The sequence below is a fragment of the Zingiber officinale genome, chromosome 1B, assembly GCF_018446385.1.
Source record: "Zingiber officinale cultivar Zhangliang chromosome 1B, Zo_v1.1, whole genome shotgun sequence".
Lineage (NCBI taxonomy): Eukaryota > Viridiplantae > Streptophyta > Magnoliopsida > Zingiberales > Zingiberaceae > Zingiber > Zingiber officinale.
Genome location: NC_055986.1, coordinates 101,527,792 through 101,548,521, shown reverse-complemented (window position 1 = coordinate 101,548,521; position 20,730 = coordinate 101,527,792). Strand labels below are relative to the sequence as shown.

The 20,730-nt window shown below is 42.1% G+C and overlaps 1 protein-coding gene and 1 pseudogene across 1 annotated transcript; both read left to right on the top strand.

Annotated features, from left to right (window-relative positions):
- The first annotated feature begins 744 nt into the window (after nucleotides 1–744).
- LOC122040538 lies at nucleotides 745–1,200 on the top strand. Its single transcript, XM_042599891.1, has one exon. It carries the CDS (start codon nucleotides 745–747, stop codon nucleotides 1,198–1,200), a length of 456 nt encoding a protein of 151 aa, XP_042455825.1.
- Nucleotides 1,201–15,386: 14,186 nt separating this feature from the next.
- Nucleotides 15,387–17,534, top strand: LOC122040530 (annotated as a pseudogene).
- Nucleotides 17,535–20,730: the final 3,196 nt, after the last annotated feature.

Here is a 20,730-nt window from a genome sequence, read left to right as displayed (position 1 = left end):
AGATTTACGAGCAACATTCTTGCAACACTTTGCTAGCAGCCACTACCAGAAGACGAACATTAATCTATTCACCATCAAGCAGGGGCCCAAAAAAATATTACGGGTCTACTTCAAGATGTTCAACTAGGTGGCCATGGACATCTCTTTGGCCACCCCGAAGATACTAGTCAGTGCCTTCTCATAGGGGCTAGCAGAGGGTGAGTTTTTCTGCTCACTTATTCGAAAGCCCTCTAGAGACTTTGATCATCTACTTGGATGAGCCACCGAGTACATCAACGTTGAGGAGGCCCAAGTGGCGTGAAGGAAGGGGTCGGTCACCGAGCTAACCATCACTTTCGAGCGGCTTCCCTCAAGCCATAACTACCTGCCAAAGGAACCCCAAGCGGGAATGTCTCAGTAGCACCAGGAGAATCAAGCACACATTGTGTAAGACATTGAAGCGGAGCAGCCCAGAAGCTCAAGGGGTGAAAATGGACTCCCCTATTCTGCTCCTACTACCGGTTGACAACGCATAATACACAAGACTGCTACGATCTAAAAGCAGGAGCAAGCCAACCGGTCTCGCAAAAGTTTCGTGGCAGAACTCCCTCACCTAAGCGCCAACAGCATTGCCGGTTGGGCGAAAAAAGGGAGAAGGCGAGTCCTAGGGCCGAACAACGTCGGGATCAGGACATTAAAGAAGAGAGGCCAGTCCCTCCCGAACCTTAGCCGAATGGACCCGGCTCTTTGCGCGAAGAAATCGAGATGATTGCCAGTGGCCCAACGGACGAGGACTCCAACCGAGCAAGGAAGTTGCATGCTCAGCAACTTGAAATTCATGCTGTTGGATGTAGCAAGGAGAGGGAGGACATACCGGAGATCATCTTTGGTCCCCGGGACACGGAGGGAGTAGAAGTCCCTCATAACGACACCCTGATCATCCAAGTGGTAATAGCTAATTACACTATTTTTCGAACTTTTGTAGATACAGGCAGCTCGATGAACATTATGTTCAAGAAAGCATTCGACAAGATACAAATCGATCGCAACAAGTTGCAGCCCATGACCACTCCTCTATACGGGTTCACCAGCAACGAAGTGTTGCTGATCGGCCAGGCGCGGCTGGTCATATCACTTGGAGAAGAGCCACTGAAGCGGATGAGGACCACGAATTTCATCGTGGTGGATGCGCCGTCGGCGTACAACGTCATATTGGGGTGACCGACCTTGAATGAATTCTGGACGGTCGTCTCCACCCTTTGTCAAAAAATCAAATTCCCGGTGGGGATGTTGTCAGAGAAGTCAAAGGAGACCAGTTGACCGCTCGGCGATGTTATGTCGAGATGGTCAAGTCTGAGACCAAAGTCGCACAGAAGGCATTGCGGCTGGAAGTGAATGCAATCCTCGAAGAACCCCCAACGCTGGTCTACGACGAGAAGGAGGAGGTCCATATGCACTCTAGCCGACCGAAGGCAACAACCTTCGTGGCTGCCGATCTGCCTCGGGAGAAGAAGGCTAACTTGGTTGAGTGCTTTAGGCGAAATCACAACGTCTTCGCCTGGTCGACCCACGAGCTTCCAGGAATATCACCGAGTGTGGCTCAGCACGAGCTGCATGTTCGACCAAACGCCCGGCCGGTCAAGCAAAGGAAGCTCGACTTCAGCTCGGAGTAGAACCAAATAATCCAGGTGAAGGTCGAGAAATTACTTGAAGTCGGCCACATTTATAAGTACAGTTCCCAAGCTGGTGGACTCGGCAGCTGGCTGCGAACTCATTTCCATGCTCGATGCATACTAGGGATAACACCAGGTCCCGATCGCTAAGGAAGACCAAGAGAAAGTTAGCTTTATCACTACTGATGGGATGCATTGATACAATATCATGCCGTTCGGGCTGAAAAATGCCGACATGACTTATGAGAGAATGATTAACAAAGTATTCCGTGGGCAGATCGGCTGTAATATGGAGGTATATGTAGATAACGTATTGATAAAGTCTGTCCGAGCTACTGAGCTCTGTGCAGATGTAGAGGAAATTTATTAAACCTTAAGGAGGTATGGGATAAAGCTGAACCTGGGCGAGTGCCTGTTCAGGGCGAGGATTGGATGCTTCCTGGGCTTTATTGTCACTGAGTGGGGGATAGAAGCAAACCCGAGCAAGGTAAAGGCTCTTCAAAACATGCCCCCACCTTGCAACCTTAAGGAAGCTCAACGGCTGACTGGACGAATCATGGTACTGTCAAAATTTATTTCAGAGTCATCCAATTGGAGTCATCACTTCTTCAAGATACCGCACTGAGCTACCAAGTTTCAATGGGAAGACAAATGTGACAAGGCACTGGAAGAGCTGAAGGAGTACCTTTCTTCTCTCCCAATATTGGCAAAACCCATCACCGATGAGCTGCTCTGGATTTACTTGTCATCTACAGAGCAAGCGTTCGGCTCAGCGTTGGTATGGCAAAACGGCTCCGAACAGTGATCAGTTTACTTTTAAAGCCATATATTAAAAGATGTTGAGTGTTGGTACACCTGTCTCGAAAAGTTAACATATGGGCTCGTCCTAGCCGCCCGGAGATTGCGGCCCTACTTACTCGCACATCCGATCGTGGTGTCGGAAAAGTCCTGCTCAACCCTGAGGTGTCCGGTTGGCTGATCAAGTGGACCACCGAGATAAGTGAATTCGATATACAATACCAGCCCCGAACAATGACAAAAGCTCAAGCCTTAGCTAATTTCATCACGGACGTCCATAATACTCAGCCGGAGGCGACATGAAGAATATACGTAGACAGTCGTCCACTCGGTAAGGCAATGGGATTAGAATCTTGTTGATATCACCACGGGAGGATAGATTACAGCTCTCAGTGCTACTAGATTATCGGGCCACCAACAACGAGGCTAAATATAAGGCCCTAATAGCTTGTCTGCAAGCATCTCGGCACGTAGGAACTACAAGGGTCCTCATCCATTTAGATTCCTAGTTGGCAGCCCAATAATTAGTGGGAACCTTCTAGATAAATAGCGTTCGGCTCAAGTTGTATGCTGAGGCATTTGAGAAGTTAAAGGCGGGCTTCCAGGAGGTCATCATTATGAAAGTTTCCCAATCAAACAACCAATATGCTGATGAGATGGCTAAGTTAGCAAGCTCCTTGAGCCCGATCATCATTGACAAGCCAGTTGAACAAGTTCTATTGGTGGTGCACATCGACAGGATGACCATAGGAGGCTTACCGAGCGACTGGAGGATGCCTATCATCAAATCTCTAAGCTCGAGTACCAAGCATGATGATCAGACGGAAGTGCATATGCTGAAGAAGAGAGCCGGGAGGTTCACGTTGATCGGCGATCAGTTATACAAGAAAGCTTTCTCCAAACCACTACTCAAGTGTGTCGGATCGGGAGATATCGATTATATCCTACAAGAAGTTCACCAAGGATCGTGCTGAAGTCATCTAGACATCCGATCATTGGCTTGCAAGATCCTACTGGCTGGATATTTCTAGCCTACGCTTCAAGCAGATGCCGCTCGGACAGTGACCAATTATTTGTCTTGCCAGAAGTATCAGAATATCCCACACCGATCTACAGAGGAGCTAAAAGTGCCGATGGTGTCTTGGCCATTCAACTAGTGGGGCATGGACATAGTTGGACTGCTCCCCTTTGGTGACTGGGCAAAGATTCATTTTGGTGGCAGTCGACTACTTCTCGAAACGGGTGGAGGCAGAGCCAGTCGCCAAGATAACCGAACATACGACCATCAAATTCATATGGCAGAATATTTTGTGTCGATTTGACATCCTGCATAGGCTCGTCTCCGACAATGGAAGACAGTTTTCCAAGTGAAGGCTCAGAGAATGGTGTGAGGACTACTGCATTGAGCAATCATTCACGTCAGTGGCATATCAACAAAGCAACGGCTAGACGGAAGTCACCAACCATGAAATCCTCAGAGGGCTTCGCACTAGGCTCGACCGTGTTTGGGGAAGTTGGGTCAACGAACTCTTAAGTATGCTGTGGGCATACCACACTACTCCTAGAGAGGTGATTGGCATAACCTCGTTCCAACTGATTTACGAGGGAGAGGCAGTCGTGCCGGTCGAAGTGGGAGTAGAGACCGACCGAGTGACACTCTATAGGGAGGATAATGCCAATCCACATTGATGGAGCTGGAATTGATAAATGAAGCTCAGGATAAAGCAGCCGTACTACTAAAGGCATATCGGTAGCGTATGAAGCAAAATTACAATCACTAAGTAATTCCGAGGTCATTCCTATTGGTTGCTACTCGGAACACCATTCTGTTTCCCCTGTACAAAAATTTGTACAAGCATAGAACTTAACCTAACTACCCATGTGCTCTACTGAAGTTAAACTTGGATTGCAAACGATGTTTAACATTATTAATCCAAGTTGCTCTTCAGAAGTTAAACTTGGATTGGAAACGATACTTAACATTTTTACTCCAAGTTTCACCGATGTGATCTTCCTAAGTTAAACCATATTACAGAAGTTGATTAAATATCTATTTCAAAGATTGACTTCCAGGTTAAATATGGCGAGGCACTAGGCCTTCTTGGTTATGGGATCATCCACCACTTCCTAGACAAAGCCTTTCAAAGAAATTGGATATTTAACTTCTTACAGTAACCCTAGGTTTAACTATAGAGACCACAATAGAAACACAAGATCGAAACACAAAATTGAAATACAAAATTGATAGCATGAAATTGAAACATAAAATTGCTAGCCTCTTGTGTTGGTGTTTCAGAATCCATGCAAAGAAAACTAATTAATTAATTTGAAATGAAAACCATTAATTAGTTATACCTTTCTTTGTAGCTAAAGATCTCTTGATCTTCTGTTGTATTCCTCTCCTCCTCTTGGACGTTGTGTGGGCAACGATCTATCAAGATGGAATCCACCCGAACCACTTCTTCTCCTCCAAGACTCTCGAGCCACCAAGGGATGCTAAAATAGGGAACTCCTTCTCTTCTTCTTCCCCTCCAAGCAATCGGCCACCTAGGTACTTCTTGTCTTCTTCTTCTTCTTCTTCAAGCTCTGGCCTTAGAAGGAAGAAAAGGAGAAAGAAGGGAATATAGATGCCGCCGGCCTTAAGGGAAGAGAGAAGGAGAGGGCCGGCCACAAGCAAGGAGAAGAGGAGAATAATAATATGTGTTACACCATAAGACATCACCTCCTCTTCTTTTATAATCCTTGCTCATGGCAAAAAAGAAAAATTTTAAACATAATTAAAACTTCCTTATTTGTGGCCACCATTTAAAAAAAAGGAAATTTTAACAACAATTAAAATATCTCTTTTCTAAATTTCCTATTGTACATGACAATAAAGGAAAGTTTTAAAATTAATCTCTCTCCTTTAAATCATGTAGACATCTACAAAAAGGAAAGATTAAAATTAAAATTTCTCTTTTAAATCGTGGTTACCAAAAAGGAAAGTTTTATCAAAAATTTAAATCTCTCTTTTAAGGAAAGATTTTAAAATTTAAAACTCTCTTTTAAAACTATGTGGATGGCTATAAAAGAAAAGATTAAAATATCTCTTTTAAATTCCCTTAGTAGATGGCTATAAAAGGAAAAGTTTTAAACAAAATTAATTTTTTTTTTAACCATTGTAGATAACTACAAAAAAAGAAAGATTTTAACAAAAATAAAATCTCTCTTTTAACCATTATAGATAACTACAAATAAGGAAAGATTTTAACAAAATTTTATTTTTAATCAAAAACTTCCTTTTCATTTACTTTGGCCGGCCCCATGCTTGGTCACCAAGCATGGCTTGGCCGGCCCCTACTTGGGCTCCATGAAGGACTTGGCCGGCCACATCTTGGACACCAAGATGTGCTTGGCCGGCCACTATGGATTAGAAGATGGGCTTAGGGTGGATACAAGGCTTTATAGAGGCTACAATAGGGACCGAGAGAAGAAATTAGTTTTGGTCTCTCGATGAGCTTGAGCTTCCTTTGTTCGCCCCGAACACCTAACTCAAGTTCATCAATAATAACTCATACCACTAAAGAGTTATTATTGAACTACCGCACCAATACCAAATTACATTTTGGGCTCCTTCTTATCATGAGTGCGTTAGTCTCCCTATGTTTAAGATATTGAATGTCCACTAATTAAATGTATTAATGACAACTCATTTAATTAATATCTAGCTCCAAGAGTAGTACCACTCAACTTCATTGTCATGTCGGACTAAGTCCACCTGCAGGGTCACTACAACAAAATTGTTAAAAGACAACACCATAAAGACAACGGTTTTAGAACGAACTGTTGTTAATTTGGTAAAAGACAACGGTTTTTGACAAAACCGTTGTCTTTGAGCGCCTGAAAAAAATAAAAGACAATAGTTTTGTAAAAATCGTTGTTGTTGAGCGACTTTTTGTAAAATCAACAATACCTTTTACAACAGTTTTTTAAAACTGTTGTCTTTAAGCGCATTTTTAGGGGGTCAAAGACAACAATTTTAATAAACCGTTGTCTTTGACTTTATTCTTTCGTCGTTTTTCCCCTTCGTTGTTTTTGTTGTAGCAGTGGTTTGCTTCCCTCTCTTCGAAAATTTTTTGGCGCCCTATTTTCCCCCCTTAGCCTACCTGAACCCTAAACCTCTCCCCTCATACGATCTTTCTCCTCATACGGCTGCGCGACATGGTGCTGAAACCAAACCTTGATCCCTTCGGGGCCTTCATCAACAATCTGTGACTCCTTCCGCCACTATCTGCTGTTGGTGCAACCTTAGGTCAAGGTTGACCTGGTTGACCTGACTCGAGTTGACCTGACTCGAGTTGTGTTTTGATGTTTGACGATGTTTGACGAGAAGAGAGTTGTATTCTTGATGTTTGACAAGAATAGGTGTTTGGGAGATTGTAGGTGCAACCTTAGGTCAAGGTTGACCTGGTTGACCTGATTCGGGAAAAGTCCAAGCAGGGAGCTTGGCACGCGAAAAGTCCAAGTATGGAGACTTGGCACTGGAAAAGTCCAAGTACGGAGACTTGGCACAGGGAAAAGTCCAAGCAGGTAGCTTGGCACGCAGAAAGTCCAAGTATGGAGACTTGGCACGGGGAAAGTCCAAACAGGGAGTTTGGCACGGGGAAAAGTCCTGGTGAGTGAAGCCAGGCAGTCGGAGAAGTCCTGGTGAGTGAAGCCAGGCAGTCGGGAAATCCTGGTGAGTGAAGCCAGGTGAAAATCCTAGTGAGTGAAGCTAGGTGAAAGTGGAAGTCCTGGTGAGTGAAGCCAGGCATTCGGGAAAGTCCTGGTGAGTGAAGCCAGGCAGTTTGGAAGTCCTGGTGAGTGAAGCCAGGCAGATTGGAAATCCTGGTGAGTGAAGCCAGGTGAAAACCCTAGTGAGTGAAGCTAGGTGAAAGTCCTAGTGAGTGAAGCCGGGCAAGGGAAAATCCAGATGGATCAAGGGTGATCGGACATATGGTGTTGAGAAGGTCAAGTAGGTCAAGGGAGTGACCGGATACTTGACACGAAGAGGAAAGTCTAAGTGGGTCAAAGGGATTGACCGGACACTTGGTGGGGAGTCTTAGCAGGTCAAGGGAGTGACCAGATGCTAAGCATGATGTACCAATAGGTCAAGGTTGACCGGATATTGGTTTGGAAGGTTTGAGACTTGGTTTGGGCAAAAACCAAGCTCTGGATCGGTCTGCAGACCGATCCAGAGATACATTTGTGTATCTGATCGGTCTGGTGACCGATCAGATAACAAACAGAAGGCGATCATGGTTCTGTGAGCTTACTGATCGGTTTGGGGACCGATCAGCATGGAGCCTGATCGGTCCCCGGGACTGATCAGGGACGCTACCACCTGAGGTGGGATCGGTCCGGGGACCGATCAGATTCCACACAGAGAGTTGGGCAACTCTCTGTGAAGCCTTCTGATCGGTCTGGGGACCGATCAGCACAGGGCCTGATCGGTCCCCACGACCGATCAGGCAAGCCCCAGACCGATCAGGGTGAAGCCTGATCGGTCTGGATCTAGCCGTTGTGAGTCACAACGGGTCACTCCGTCTTCTCCGCTGGCTTCTGTCTTCGCTGTGCAGGTTCACAGGTTATAAAAGGAGATCAAGGCTTTGGTGCTACCTCTCCTTTTTCCTTCTTCCTGTCCCTAAGTGCTGCTGTGCTTGAGCTTTGTTGAGCTCCTCCAAAGCTTCGCGTGAGCTTCCGGCTGGATCATCTGCTGTTGTAGGCGCTTGGAGCTGTTGCTTCTTCCAGTCGACGAGAAGGCAAGATTGTTTTTACACTTGTATTGTCTTATGCTTTCTTGTATTTCTTGTACATTCATCTTGCTGTTGCAAGAGTATTGTGGCGAGGTTTCTCCACCCACAAGGAGCATTGATTAGCCGATTCTCCGGGGACTCATCCACCGACGGATTGATAGGCTTCGTCCACCTTACGGACACGCTTAGGAGTAGGAGTTTATCTCTGAACCTCGTTACATCGGTTTGTTTGAGGTTTGTCTTCTTTCCCTTTCATTTCTGTGTTTATTTTCCGCTGCGCTAACATGTTTTGTAGAAACGCGATGATTTGGGGTCGGCTATTCACACCCCCCCTCTCTAGCCTCCGTACGAAGGATCCTAACAAGTGGTATCAGAGCAAGGTTGCTCTTCGTCGGATTAACACCCGGGGGAGCACAAGCTAGAGAATGGATCGACTCGGAGAAGACATCACGTTTCCACCCTTCTACGAGTGCTGCGACTTCGCGTATTGGAAGGTAAGAATGAAGTATTTTCTTATGACTAACCTAGCAAATTGGAATTGTGTACAAGAAGGTTTTATTCCTCCGGTGGATAGAAAGGGAGAACTTCTCAAGAAAAAGAAGTGGACGAAAGAACAAATCCACCAATCCACAATCAACGACGAGGTAACGAAAATCCTTGAATTTTCATTACCTAGTGATATCTTGTGTAAGATAGGAGGATACAACAATGCCAAGGAGTTGTGGAACAACTTGGCAAAGTTCCATGAGGGGAACTCCACTTCAAGCCATGAAGAGGAGTCAAGTGAGCCAAGTAGCTCACATCATGGAGGAGAGGAATTAGAAGTTGAGGGCTACTCAACATCTAAGGAAGAAGAGGAGGAGAGTTCTTCTTCAAGAATGGAGCAAGAGGAAGAAGCTTCTACCTCCGGAAGGGATGAAGAAGAGAGCATTCATCCATCCTCAACCCTAGGTAACTCAAGCAATTTAAGTTCAAATAAATTGCATATAATGTGCTTTGAGTGTAGGGAATTTGGGCACTACAAGAGAAAATGTCCAAAGAGGATTAGAAAGACTCCACCGGCGCCAAAGGTCAAGGAAGCCGGAGTCCCGACACGCAAGGGCAAGGAACACGTGGTGTGCTTCCAATGCAAGCGAAGGGGACATTATCGGAGTCAATGTCCGAGGGGGAGGCAATCTCACAAGGACAAGAGACCGAGCACGTCGATAGGGGGAGCTAAGGCAAACCCTAAGGTAACATTTAAGGCACATTCTTGCAATAATAATAAGACTCATGCTAGTAGTTTTATTGCAATTGTCAAGAATGATAAGCATGATAATCTTAGGAATCGATATATGTGCTTAGGTGCCAAGCATGTTAGTCTAGGTAAGGACAATGCTAGAAATGATAACACTAGGATTAACTCATCTAAGGTTAAGGAGAACCTAGGTAGAAATCCCAAATCATCTAGACATATGCCTAGAAATACCTCAAGGAATAATGATAAATTAAAACTTGAGATATTAGAGAAGGAGAATCAAGTCTTGAGGTCAAGACTTGATACTTTGGAAAAGGCTCTTAAGAACTTAGAAAAGTCAACTCTAGGGTCTAAGGGTCAAAAACCCAAGTCAAAGGACAAGAGAGGTTTGGGTCACAAACCTAAGTCCCAAGTGGTCAAGCCCACTTATCATAATGTTCCATTCGATTATGGAACAAAATCTAGGGCTAGGAAGACCACCACCAAGGTCACAAGGGGAGTCACCCCTAGAGTTGATCTTGATGAGTCCCAAATGACCAAGACTTTAAAGCCTAAGAGGGTCATTAGGAGGGTTGCTAGGGAAGTTATCCCTAGTGAATATTTAGTGAACCCAATGAGCTCAAATAGGTATTGGGTACCTAGGAGCATCTTCTCTACCCCATAGATGGGTTAGAGAGTGTCAACTCCGATTAGAAGGGTAGTTAACCCAACTTTGAGGAAATTGACACTCAAGGAGCATTTTCAAGGTTTTTGGGAACCTTTGAAAATGAAATGGAACAATCATTAATATTTACTCCTTGGAAGAGTAAAATGTGCCATCATGGAAAATGATGATGTTAATTTCAATTGGCACAATTTGGGAAAATCTAGAGAACTCTTGAGGAAAAATGAAACATGCCAAGATTTGAGGATAAATTTGATCTTTAAGTGGCATGAATGAATCTAGAGTTCAAGAAGTGTCAAAATTAGGATTTTGGCATATTAGGGCAATCAAGGGTTAAAGCTTAAGTATTAGCTAAGGCTAAGGATACTTAGATAGGTAATCTAGGTATGTCTTATTCATGCTAAATCTTGCCATGATTGTTTGCCCTCACATGTCATGACATCATATTTAAGTTTATCTTTTGAAATGTCATGATAATGCTTAGGTTAGTTTTATGTCATGTTTATTTAAGTTTCAAACTTTATGCCATGACATCATGACATTGGCACATGCTTCTATTTATGATATTATTTCATGTCATGTCATCATCTCTTGCATTAATGATCAATTTAAATTGATTTAAGGATAGAAACACAATTTGATATTGAGATCAAATTGATGTTTAGAAAATGCATGAGAATCTAGCCTAAGATAACCTAAACCCATATCTCACATCAAAATTGACTTGGATGTGTTTGATACACCTTAGATGTGTGTGAGATATTAGGATCATGAGTTAGGATCAAGGTGCATAGTTCTTGTACCTAGATGAGACTAATTCAAGAAGGAGGATCATAGGGAAAGCTTATGTACAAGTCATGTGCATTTAGCCCTAAGATTGTGGTCCTAAATTAAAGGGTTAAAAATCATTTCAAAATTGATTTGAAAAACCTTGATGAAGCCATTCTAGTGATAGCATTCATCATTGAACATTGTGATACAGAGTTTACTTAACTTTGAACTATTTCAAAGTCTTTTGAACTTTGTATCAAGATTAAAAAATGGAAGTTATTTTCATAGAAAATTATTTTTCCTTGATAGTATATGGTACGAGGAATGTATCCTCAAAATTTCACAATTTTTCGAATTTTCTGGAATTTGTTGTGAGTTTCTGAATTTCGGGAGAGAAGAAATCAGAAACCGCCTGATCTGAACTTGGATCGGTCACTGGACCGATCCAGGGAAGGCTGGATCGGTCTAGGGACCAATCCAGAGGGGTCCTGATCGGTCCGGTGACCGATCAAGCGTGCTGAATTTGCTGAATTTCGACTGTGGTCTGAAATTTCAACTGTGGGAGTTGAGTTTCGGGTTTGAAACTCTCCAAGACATTGTTGGTGCAATGGTCAAGGGGGAGTGGACCTTTAGGGGGAGTCTTAACTAATTGTCAAGGGGGAGTTGACTTTTAGGGGGAGTTTTTACTCCTTAAGACTTTTGAGGATTAGTGATATGGGATTGTCACTAAGTTGAGTGTTGAGTTTAGTATCAAGGGGGAAATTAAGGGTTTCAATGAAAGGTATGGGACTTTCATTAGGAAGAAACTCTTGACCTTGATTCCCTCTTTTTGATGTGTGTCAAAAAGGGGGAGAGATGTCCCAAGGGGGAGAGTGTAGGTTTTGGAAGAATGTTCAAGGAAGAACATTGGAAAACCTAAGTTAGGTTATCGGGTTAACCTAACTTGATTTTAGATTTTGTCAAACATCAAAAAGGGGGAGATTGTTGGTGCAACCTTAGGTCAAGGTTGACCTGGTTGACCTGACTCGAGTTGTGTTTTGATGTTTGACGATGTTTGACGAGAAGAGAGTTGTATTCTTGATGTTTGACAAGAATAGGTGTTTGGGAGATTGTAGGTGCAACCTTAGGTCAAGGTTGACTGGTTGACTGATTGAGTTGGCAAGCAGGGAGCTTGGCGCGCGAAAAGTCCAAGTATGGAGACTTGGAAACGGAAAATACGGAGACTTGGCACGGGGAAAAGTCCAAGTGGTAGCTTGGGGAATGTCCAAGTATGGAGACTTGGCGGGAAAGTCAAGCAGGGAGTTTGCACGGGAAAAGTCACAGTGAGTGAAGCGGCGGTCGGAGAAGTCCGTGAGTGAAGCCGGCGATGGAAATCTGGTGAGTGAAGCGGTGAAAATCCTAGTGAGTGAAGCTAGGTGAAAGTGGAAGTCTGGTGAGTGAAGCCATAGGTGAAAGTCACGGTGAGTGAAGCCAGGCGGTTGAAGTCTGGTGTGAAGCCAGGCAGATTGGAAATCTGGTGAGTGAAGCGGTGAAAACCCTAGTGAGTGAAGCTAGGTGAAAGTCACGGTGAGTGAAGCCGGGCAAGGAAAATCCAGATGAATCAAGGGTGATCGGACATCCGGTGTTGAGAAGGTCAAGTAGGTCGAGGGTGACCGGATACTTGACACGAAGAGGAAAGTCTAAGTGGGTCAAAGGGATTGACCGGACACTTGGTGGGGAGTCTTAGCGGTCAAGGGTGACGGATGCTAAGCATGATGTACCAATAGGTCAAGGTTGACGGATATTGGTTTGGAAGGTTTGAGACTTGGTTTGGACAAAACCAAGCTCGATCGGTCTGCGAGACCGATCGATTTGTGTATCGATCGGTGCAGTAACCGATCGATAACAAACAAGGCGATCATGGTTCTGAGCTTCCGATGCGGGGACCGATCGGCATGGAGCTGATCGGTCCCGGGACCGATCGGGACGCTACCACGAGGTGGGATCGGTCCGGACCGATCAGATTCCACTGCAGAGTTGGGCAACTCTGAAGCTTTCGATCGATGCGGGGACCGATCGACCCTGATCGGTCCCCACGGCCGATCAGCAGGGTGAAGCCTGATCGGTCTGGATCTAGCCGTTGTGAGTCACAACGGGTCGCTCCGTCTTCTCCGCTGGCTTCTGTCTTCGCTGTGCAGGTTCGCAGGTTATAAAAGGAGATCAAGGCTTTGGTGCTACCTCTCCTTTTTCCTTCTTCCTGTCCCTAAGTGCTACTGTGCTTGAGCTTTGTTGAGCTCCTCCAAAGCTTCGCGTGAGCTTCCGGCTGGATCATCTGCTGTTGTAGGCGCTTGGAGCTGTTGCTTCTTCTAGTCGACGAGAAGGCAAGATTATTTTTACACTTGTATTGTCTTATGCTTTCTTGTATTTCTTGTACATTCATCTTGCTGTTGCAAGAGTATTGTGGCGAGGTTTCTCCACCCACAAGGAGCATTGATTAGCCGGTTCTCCGGGGACTCATCCACCGACGGATTGATAGGCTTCGTCCACCTTACGGACACGCCGAGGAGTAGGAGTTTATCTCCGAACCTTGCTACATTGGTTTGTTTGAGGTTTGTCTTCTTTCCCTTTCGTTTCTATGTTTATTTTCCGCTGCGCTAACACGTTTTGTAGAAACGCGACGATTTGGGGTCGACTATTCACACCCCCCTCTCTAGCCTCCGTACGAAGGATCCTAACATCTGCTTCCCCCGATCAACCCCCTCCCCTACTCCATTGTCTGCGTCATCAAGGACCAGCTTCGTGAGTCTCCTTCTTCTTTCCCTCTTGTAGATCTGAGGTTTTAGGTATGGATGGCGGTAAAACTCAGATCTGAAAGAAAGATCTTGTTTTCCCTTTTTGATCGAGTTGCCCCTCGCTCACGAAGCTTGACGCCCTTCTCTCTCTTGGCTACATTCTCAGCTCCGTGACCAACTAGGAGCCCCCTCGATCGCCGAGATGGACCGTGGATCGGCAGCCCAAAACTTCCGCCTGGTGGAGGAGGTGTTCCGCGACATCAAGGGCCGGTGAGCCGCCATCATCAGGGTGCTCACCACCGGTAACTCCACTCTGCTTCTTTCTTCTTTTCCTTTCTCAACCATGTTATCGTCATTGACCTTCTGTTGTTTCCTAGTTATTCGCTTGTGTAGATTTCGAGGACTTCTATCAACAATGAGATCCCGGTTAGTAATTCCACAATCTTAGCTGCTGGTAGTCAACTTGGTTTTTGAATTTTAAGTACTTGGGAGTTTTATTTCATGGCTGGAGTAACGAAGCCTTGACATTTAGGTTTTTATTTGTCGGATATTTGCAACTGACTGAGATAAATGCCTTTATGTACAAGGTTTTGGTACTCTAATTAAGCATTTGCGATAGGAGTTAGATTATGTTCAGTTTAGTTGCAATTTTTCTAGGATTCAGATTGTAAGTATTAGAGATCCAATGATCAATAATTCAGAAAACTAGTATTTGATCACTGACGCATTATAAGTTCTTGTTCAGGGTGCTCTATAATGCATAGTTTTGTGTGGTTAAATGAACAGTCTAGGTCTTCTTTTGTGCTTAGTTTAAGTCTAGGCTTACTTGGGCAAGAAGATAGGAGGAAGAGGGAGAGGGAAAGTGACAGAAATGTAACTGAGTGATCATGCTCCACGTGCAATATACATCAGGAACTTCCTAATAAGACATAATCAATTCCAATAAATGACACTCCTATATTATATGATAGAGTAAATACCCATGCTAATCATAATGAAAATACCCTTGAGTGCCGACATGTACCGATTGTAAACAAATGGAGCAAGACTTTGATTTTTTATCAACATTTTTCTTGAACAGTGTTTTTTATTATGGATTTCATTGCTTCTGACTATTAGCAATTGCCAGGATACTATCAAAAACCGGATCTTTCTTATGCATTGACTATTTGTTTTGTGCATAGTTGTCATTGGATTTTGACTGTCATCGACCCTTATGTGGAGGTGGTTTATTTGTTCGATTCACTTAATCATCGCAATCGTCACAAGGACTAAAAATATATAGTGAATATGTGAGTATATATTTTTTTAATTAAGCATTTAATTTATTACTCATATGTTAAATCTTGTTGTACGAAGGAGCTTGAAATTGTTCAATTCAAACAAGGAAAGGGAAAAAGAAGCCTATGTGGGAAGTCGTAAAGGTTTCTATATTATATATATACACATATATCTACTTGTAATTAATTAAAAAATATTTAAGTGTGCATTATTCGTTGATAAATTTTTTATGCCAAAATCGTTATTTTTTGCTCTTAACTATTTGTGAAAGCTTGTAGAAGTGAATATTAGCAATGCAATGGTGAAATAGATAATCTTGTTATGGAAGTGCTAATATCATCTAATTTCACAGCATGAGAAGTAAAAAAGCAGATTTTGGGTGTTGTCCTTGATTTTTTTTTTTTTTTTTGGGAAAAATAGATAATCTTGTTAGTAGACATGATCCAACCTCAGGGAAAGGAGCTTGATTTTCTCACTGTAATTTTACCTAATAATGATGGTTCTCTTTATGGTATGATGTCTTTCTTACACTTGATCTTGTTCGACACAACTTGATATTTTTGTTTGTTGACAAATATCAATTGGCTGAAACTTTTAGCTTTAATTTTTTCTCTTTCCTTGTTCACTTTATTATTATATGCCATAGTTATTACAGGTGATCAAAAGCAGATATGTGAGACTGGCCTTGGTTTAGTTTCACAATGTTATTTGACAGAGCATGTTTTCAGGATAAGTAAACAGTACCTTGCCAATGTTGACCTCTAGATCAATGGAAAGGTGAGTACGTGGAAGGTGGATCTTATTTTCTTGTTCTGTTTTGTGTTACTAACGCTTGATTCATAGGTTGGAGGAAGGGATACAGTTCTTGTTGATGCATTGTCAAGGCACATTCCTCTTGTTAGCGACCAACCAACTATAATATTTGATGCTGACGTAACACATCCTCATCTCGGGGAAGATTCTAGCTCTTCTATCGCAGTTGTAAGTAATTTTGTCAATCTTCATTTCTTGCTCTATGTATAGTTGCCTTGATGTATCCTTACTATCTTGATTATATTTGGTTTGTCAGGTTGTTGCGACTCAAGACTGGCTCGAGGTGACAAAATATGCTGGATTGGTCTGTTTAAGTTGACTAGATATGATTCACTGGTTGCAATCAAACACATTTAAGTGTTTGACCACCTTAAAGCCTCAAGTTTATGCCCAAATCTTACATCAATTTTTGAATTGATTTACTACACTGTTTCCTATGTTTATTGTTAGGAAGTACAAATATGTTCCATTTGACATACTTATAAATATCAATTTGTTGTTGGATCTGTTTATATGATTCCTGAAAACTTATTACAAGATTTCTTATAAACTTATATCTTGATGTTTTTCAATTCGAGGAGTTGCTCTAATCTGTGTTATAAGTTTACTTCTGAAAATTTGATTGTTGCTTAACTATTCTTAGTTTCCATTTTGAGATGATCTCACCACTGCTTAATTTGTTTTCAGGAAAATGAATACCTCCATAGAATGGGGGTCCTCCGAGCATCAAGTCCAGGCTGGGGTGGAACTCTTGGACTTGCTAAAAGTCTTGTAAAGAAAGTTGTGAAACTAGATGTTCATGTTGACAAGTATCCAAGTGTATGTTTGTGTTTTCTTAGCTTCAACTAGTTAATCTCTCAACATGTATTAAACTACTAGTTTCATGCGTTTCAGTACAACTTTGTTGGGTGTTTACTAGGACCACGTGGGAACTCCTTAAAAAGAGTTGAAGCTTCAACTCAATGCAGGGTTTATATATGAGGTCGAGGTTCAGTGAAGGATTCTATAATGGTATGTGGATATCATGTAATATTTATCTTAATGAAAAATGAGTATATTCCAACCTCCCAAAGCTTGATGTATTATCCTCACTATTAACTTTTTAAGGCCTACCTACATAAAAAATAGATCTTTGTCTTTATGTTTGAAGGCAAAATAATCCATGTTTTTGAATGTGATATGGGTTTCTCTTCTCTTGTTTCTGCTACAGAATGATGTTCTTTGTACAAGTTACACCGACATTAAGTTAACCGTGGATTTTAGAACTTATGTAATTTTCGATATTAGCATCCTATAATATGTCCTAATGGATTGTTATTATCAACTCAAAAGCTAAGGTGCATTATTTCTTGTCTTAATACTCAAGTTTTCCCTCCTTTTTTTGAACAGGAAGAAAGCTTACGGGATAAACCTGGATATGAACACTTAAACGAACCGCTGCACATACTATTGGAGGCAGAATTTACACCAGACATAATTGATGCTCGCTTAAACCAAGCTGTTGCCACCCTTGAAGATCTTCTGAAGCCTGTGGCAACAAAAACATTCACCTAGGTTGCATCCTCCTCGTTGTTCTACAAGATGTCGACGCGAATGTTATTATCGAAACATAGTCACTATTCAAACTCCAAATCTTGCAGGACGAGTCAATGGACTACTACAAGAAGCAACAGCTCAGGGAGTTGGCCATACTCAAACGACACGTTGAGGGAAGAGAGTCCACAAATGAGCCCACAAACGTTCAAGGAGTTGCCCCACAGGAAACAGTTGTAAATGGAGTTTATTTGTTTATTTGTTTATTTGTATTGGGATAAATTTTATTTGAATATGAGACATGTTTTTTCTTTTATGATTATAATTCTTGTATAAGTAACATTTTGAATGACATTGATATGGGGAATATTATTTCTTTTGTGATTATAATCTTTTATTATATATTTATATTGAAATCTGATATATTGGTATTAAAAGACAATAGTTTAAAAGACAACGATTTAAAATTGTTATTATTGTTGTCTATCACCCTCAAAGACAAAGGTTAAAAACCGTTGTCGTAGCCCCAAAAACTGTTGTAACTGGCAGCAGCGTTATTAAAAGTGCTCTAAACAACAACGGTTTTAAACCGTTGCAAAACTGTTGTCATTTCATTCTACAACAACGGTTTTAAACCGTTGTCGTAGCCCCCACTTTTAACAACACTGCCAATTACAACAGTTTTAAAGGGCCTACGACAACGGTTTTTAACCGTTGTCTTTTAATGTTTTTGTTGTAGTGGGTTTACATGACAATCCTTATGAGTTCCTCAAGGGGACATCATCAACCTAGATTACTAGGACACGATTTTCTTCTATAATCAACAACACACCATATAAATAATATTATTTCCCAACTTATCGGGCCTATTGATTTAACGAACTAAATCTCACCCATTGATAAATTAAAGAAATACATACTAAGTATATGTGCTTGTTATTATATTAGGATTAAGAGTATGCATATCCATAATATCAGAGGTTTTACTTTTTTATGCAGTCAGTATAAAAAGAAACAAACTCAAATGGTCCTGCTCAATATACACATAGTGTACTAGTGTAATTTTATAGTTAAGATAAGCTAATACCAAATTACACTACAACCATTCTAATGGTTTGTTCCATTCCATCTTAGTTGTGAGCTACTATTTATAATTTATAAGGAACTGATAACATTATCTTCTGTGTGGCACCACACACCATGTTATGCACAATATAAATTAAATGGACAACTACATTTAACATAAATGTAGACATTTGACCAATGTGATTCTTATTTCAAAATAAATGTTTACAAAAAGTTAGACTTTTAGTATACATCCTAATAATCTCCCACTTATACTAAAAGACTATGCTGCCATATATACTGCTATACATCTGATTTTCATTCTCTCAACATGCCCATCAAAAGCTCTTGCTTGGAAAGGCCTTAGAGAAAGGATCTGCCAGGTTATCTACTGATGTAATCTTAGCGATAACAACCTCTCCTCGTATTAGGTGGTACTTGCGCTCTATGTGTTTACTTGCCTTATGGGCTCGTGGTTCCTTCGGGTTTGCTACTGCACCACTATTATCACAATAAACTGTAGTAATTTTGGGCAAACCAGGAATCACATCTAAGTCTATCATGAAGTTTCTGAGCTATACAGCTTCTTTGGCTGCCTTAGAGGCTGCCACATACTCATCTTCCATGGTGGAGTCTGAAATGTATTTCTGCTTAATACTCCTCCATTATTATGGCTCCACCTCCTAAAGTAAACACAAAACCCCGAGGTCAACTTACTATTGTGCCTTTCAGTCCAAATCCGTGTAACTCACAGGGAGCAAATCATCTGCCTTGTTAACTAGCATATAATCTCTAGTCCTTCTCAGATACTTTAATATATGCTTTACGACAGTCCAGTGTCCCGGTCCTGGGAGACTTTGATATCTGCTAACCATGCCCACGGTAAAATAGATATTCAGTCTCATACATAGCATTGCATACATTAGGCTTCCTACAACCGAAGCATAAGGAACTGCCTTCATCTCCTCTATTTCCTTTGATGTCTTAGGAGACATCTCTTTAGATAAGGGTACTCCATGCCGTAAAGGTAAGAAACCTTTCTTGGAGTTTTGCACGCTAAAATGAGCAAGGATAGTATTGATGTATGAAGCTTGGGATAAGGACAATATCCTTTTCTTGCGATCCCTTATTACTTTGATCCCAAGAATATGTCAACATTCTCCCAAGTCCTTCATATCAAAACACTTGAACAACCATACCCTTACGTCTGACAATCACTTTGACATTGTTGCCAATGAGCAAAATGTCATCTACGTATAGTACAAGAAATACCACCACATTTTCGTCACTTTTCTTGTATACATAAGACCCATCCGGTCACTGAATAAATCCATAAGACTGGATCACTTCAATAAACCGGATATTCCAAGATCTCTTGCTTCATCATATGTCCAGGGATCAGGTTCATGTTCACCAAGGATCAAGTCCAAAGACTCTCCCAAAATTAACCCTCCCACTACAATGAGGCATTACTTGTGTATCATTTGTGACACGTGTTGCAGTTTCTTATGATATCTCATCTTGTATCGTTGGTACTAAAGTAGATGTGTCTTCTCTAATTTCATCAAGAATAATTTTACTCATGAGCTTGTGGTTTATTACATAGTCCTCTTCTAAAAATCGGGCATTGTGCTAACAATGACCTTCTGATTTTTTTAGGACTATAAAATAAACTTTCTTCCGTTCCTTTAGGATAATCCAAAACAGGCAAACTTCTGTACGTGATTCCTGTTGGTGCGATTAGCACTAACGGTCTAACTCAAGTTTTGATGAATGACAAAATAGGTTAAGTTAGTTTCGTTGTAATCTAAACACTCTGATCGAGTGTGCAGGAGAAGCCCAGACAGGTTGACGGGCTGACCTGATGTCTGGCACGAAGCCCAGCTAGGTCGATGGGCCGACCAGATAGCTGACACGAAGTCCACACGGGTTGACGGGCTGATCGGACATTTGGCACGAAGTCCAACTAGGTCGACGGGCTGACCGGATAGCTGGCACGAAGCCTAGACGGGTCGAAGGGCTGAATGGACGTCTAGCAGGTAAGTGAAGGTAAGTCACTAGAGGGAAGTGACTGTGAGGACGCGTTCCCGGGAAGGGAACTTAGGTGCCGATCTGACTTAGAACCATTTCGGAACTCTAAGTCGAGATCTTGACTAGATTCCGATCTCGGAGAGACGGAATCTAATTAATATTCTATTTAATTTTAAACTATGCTAATACTCTGTGTTACAAGATATATCTTATATTTGCCTCCAGACTAACGTTTTCTTGCAGGAAGGAATCAGCTGAAAACTAAGGGTTCGAGCGCCCGGAGGTGAAAAATTATCCTCAACGTCATTTCGCCGTGTGGAGCTCCCTGGTTGGCTCGGCT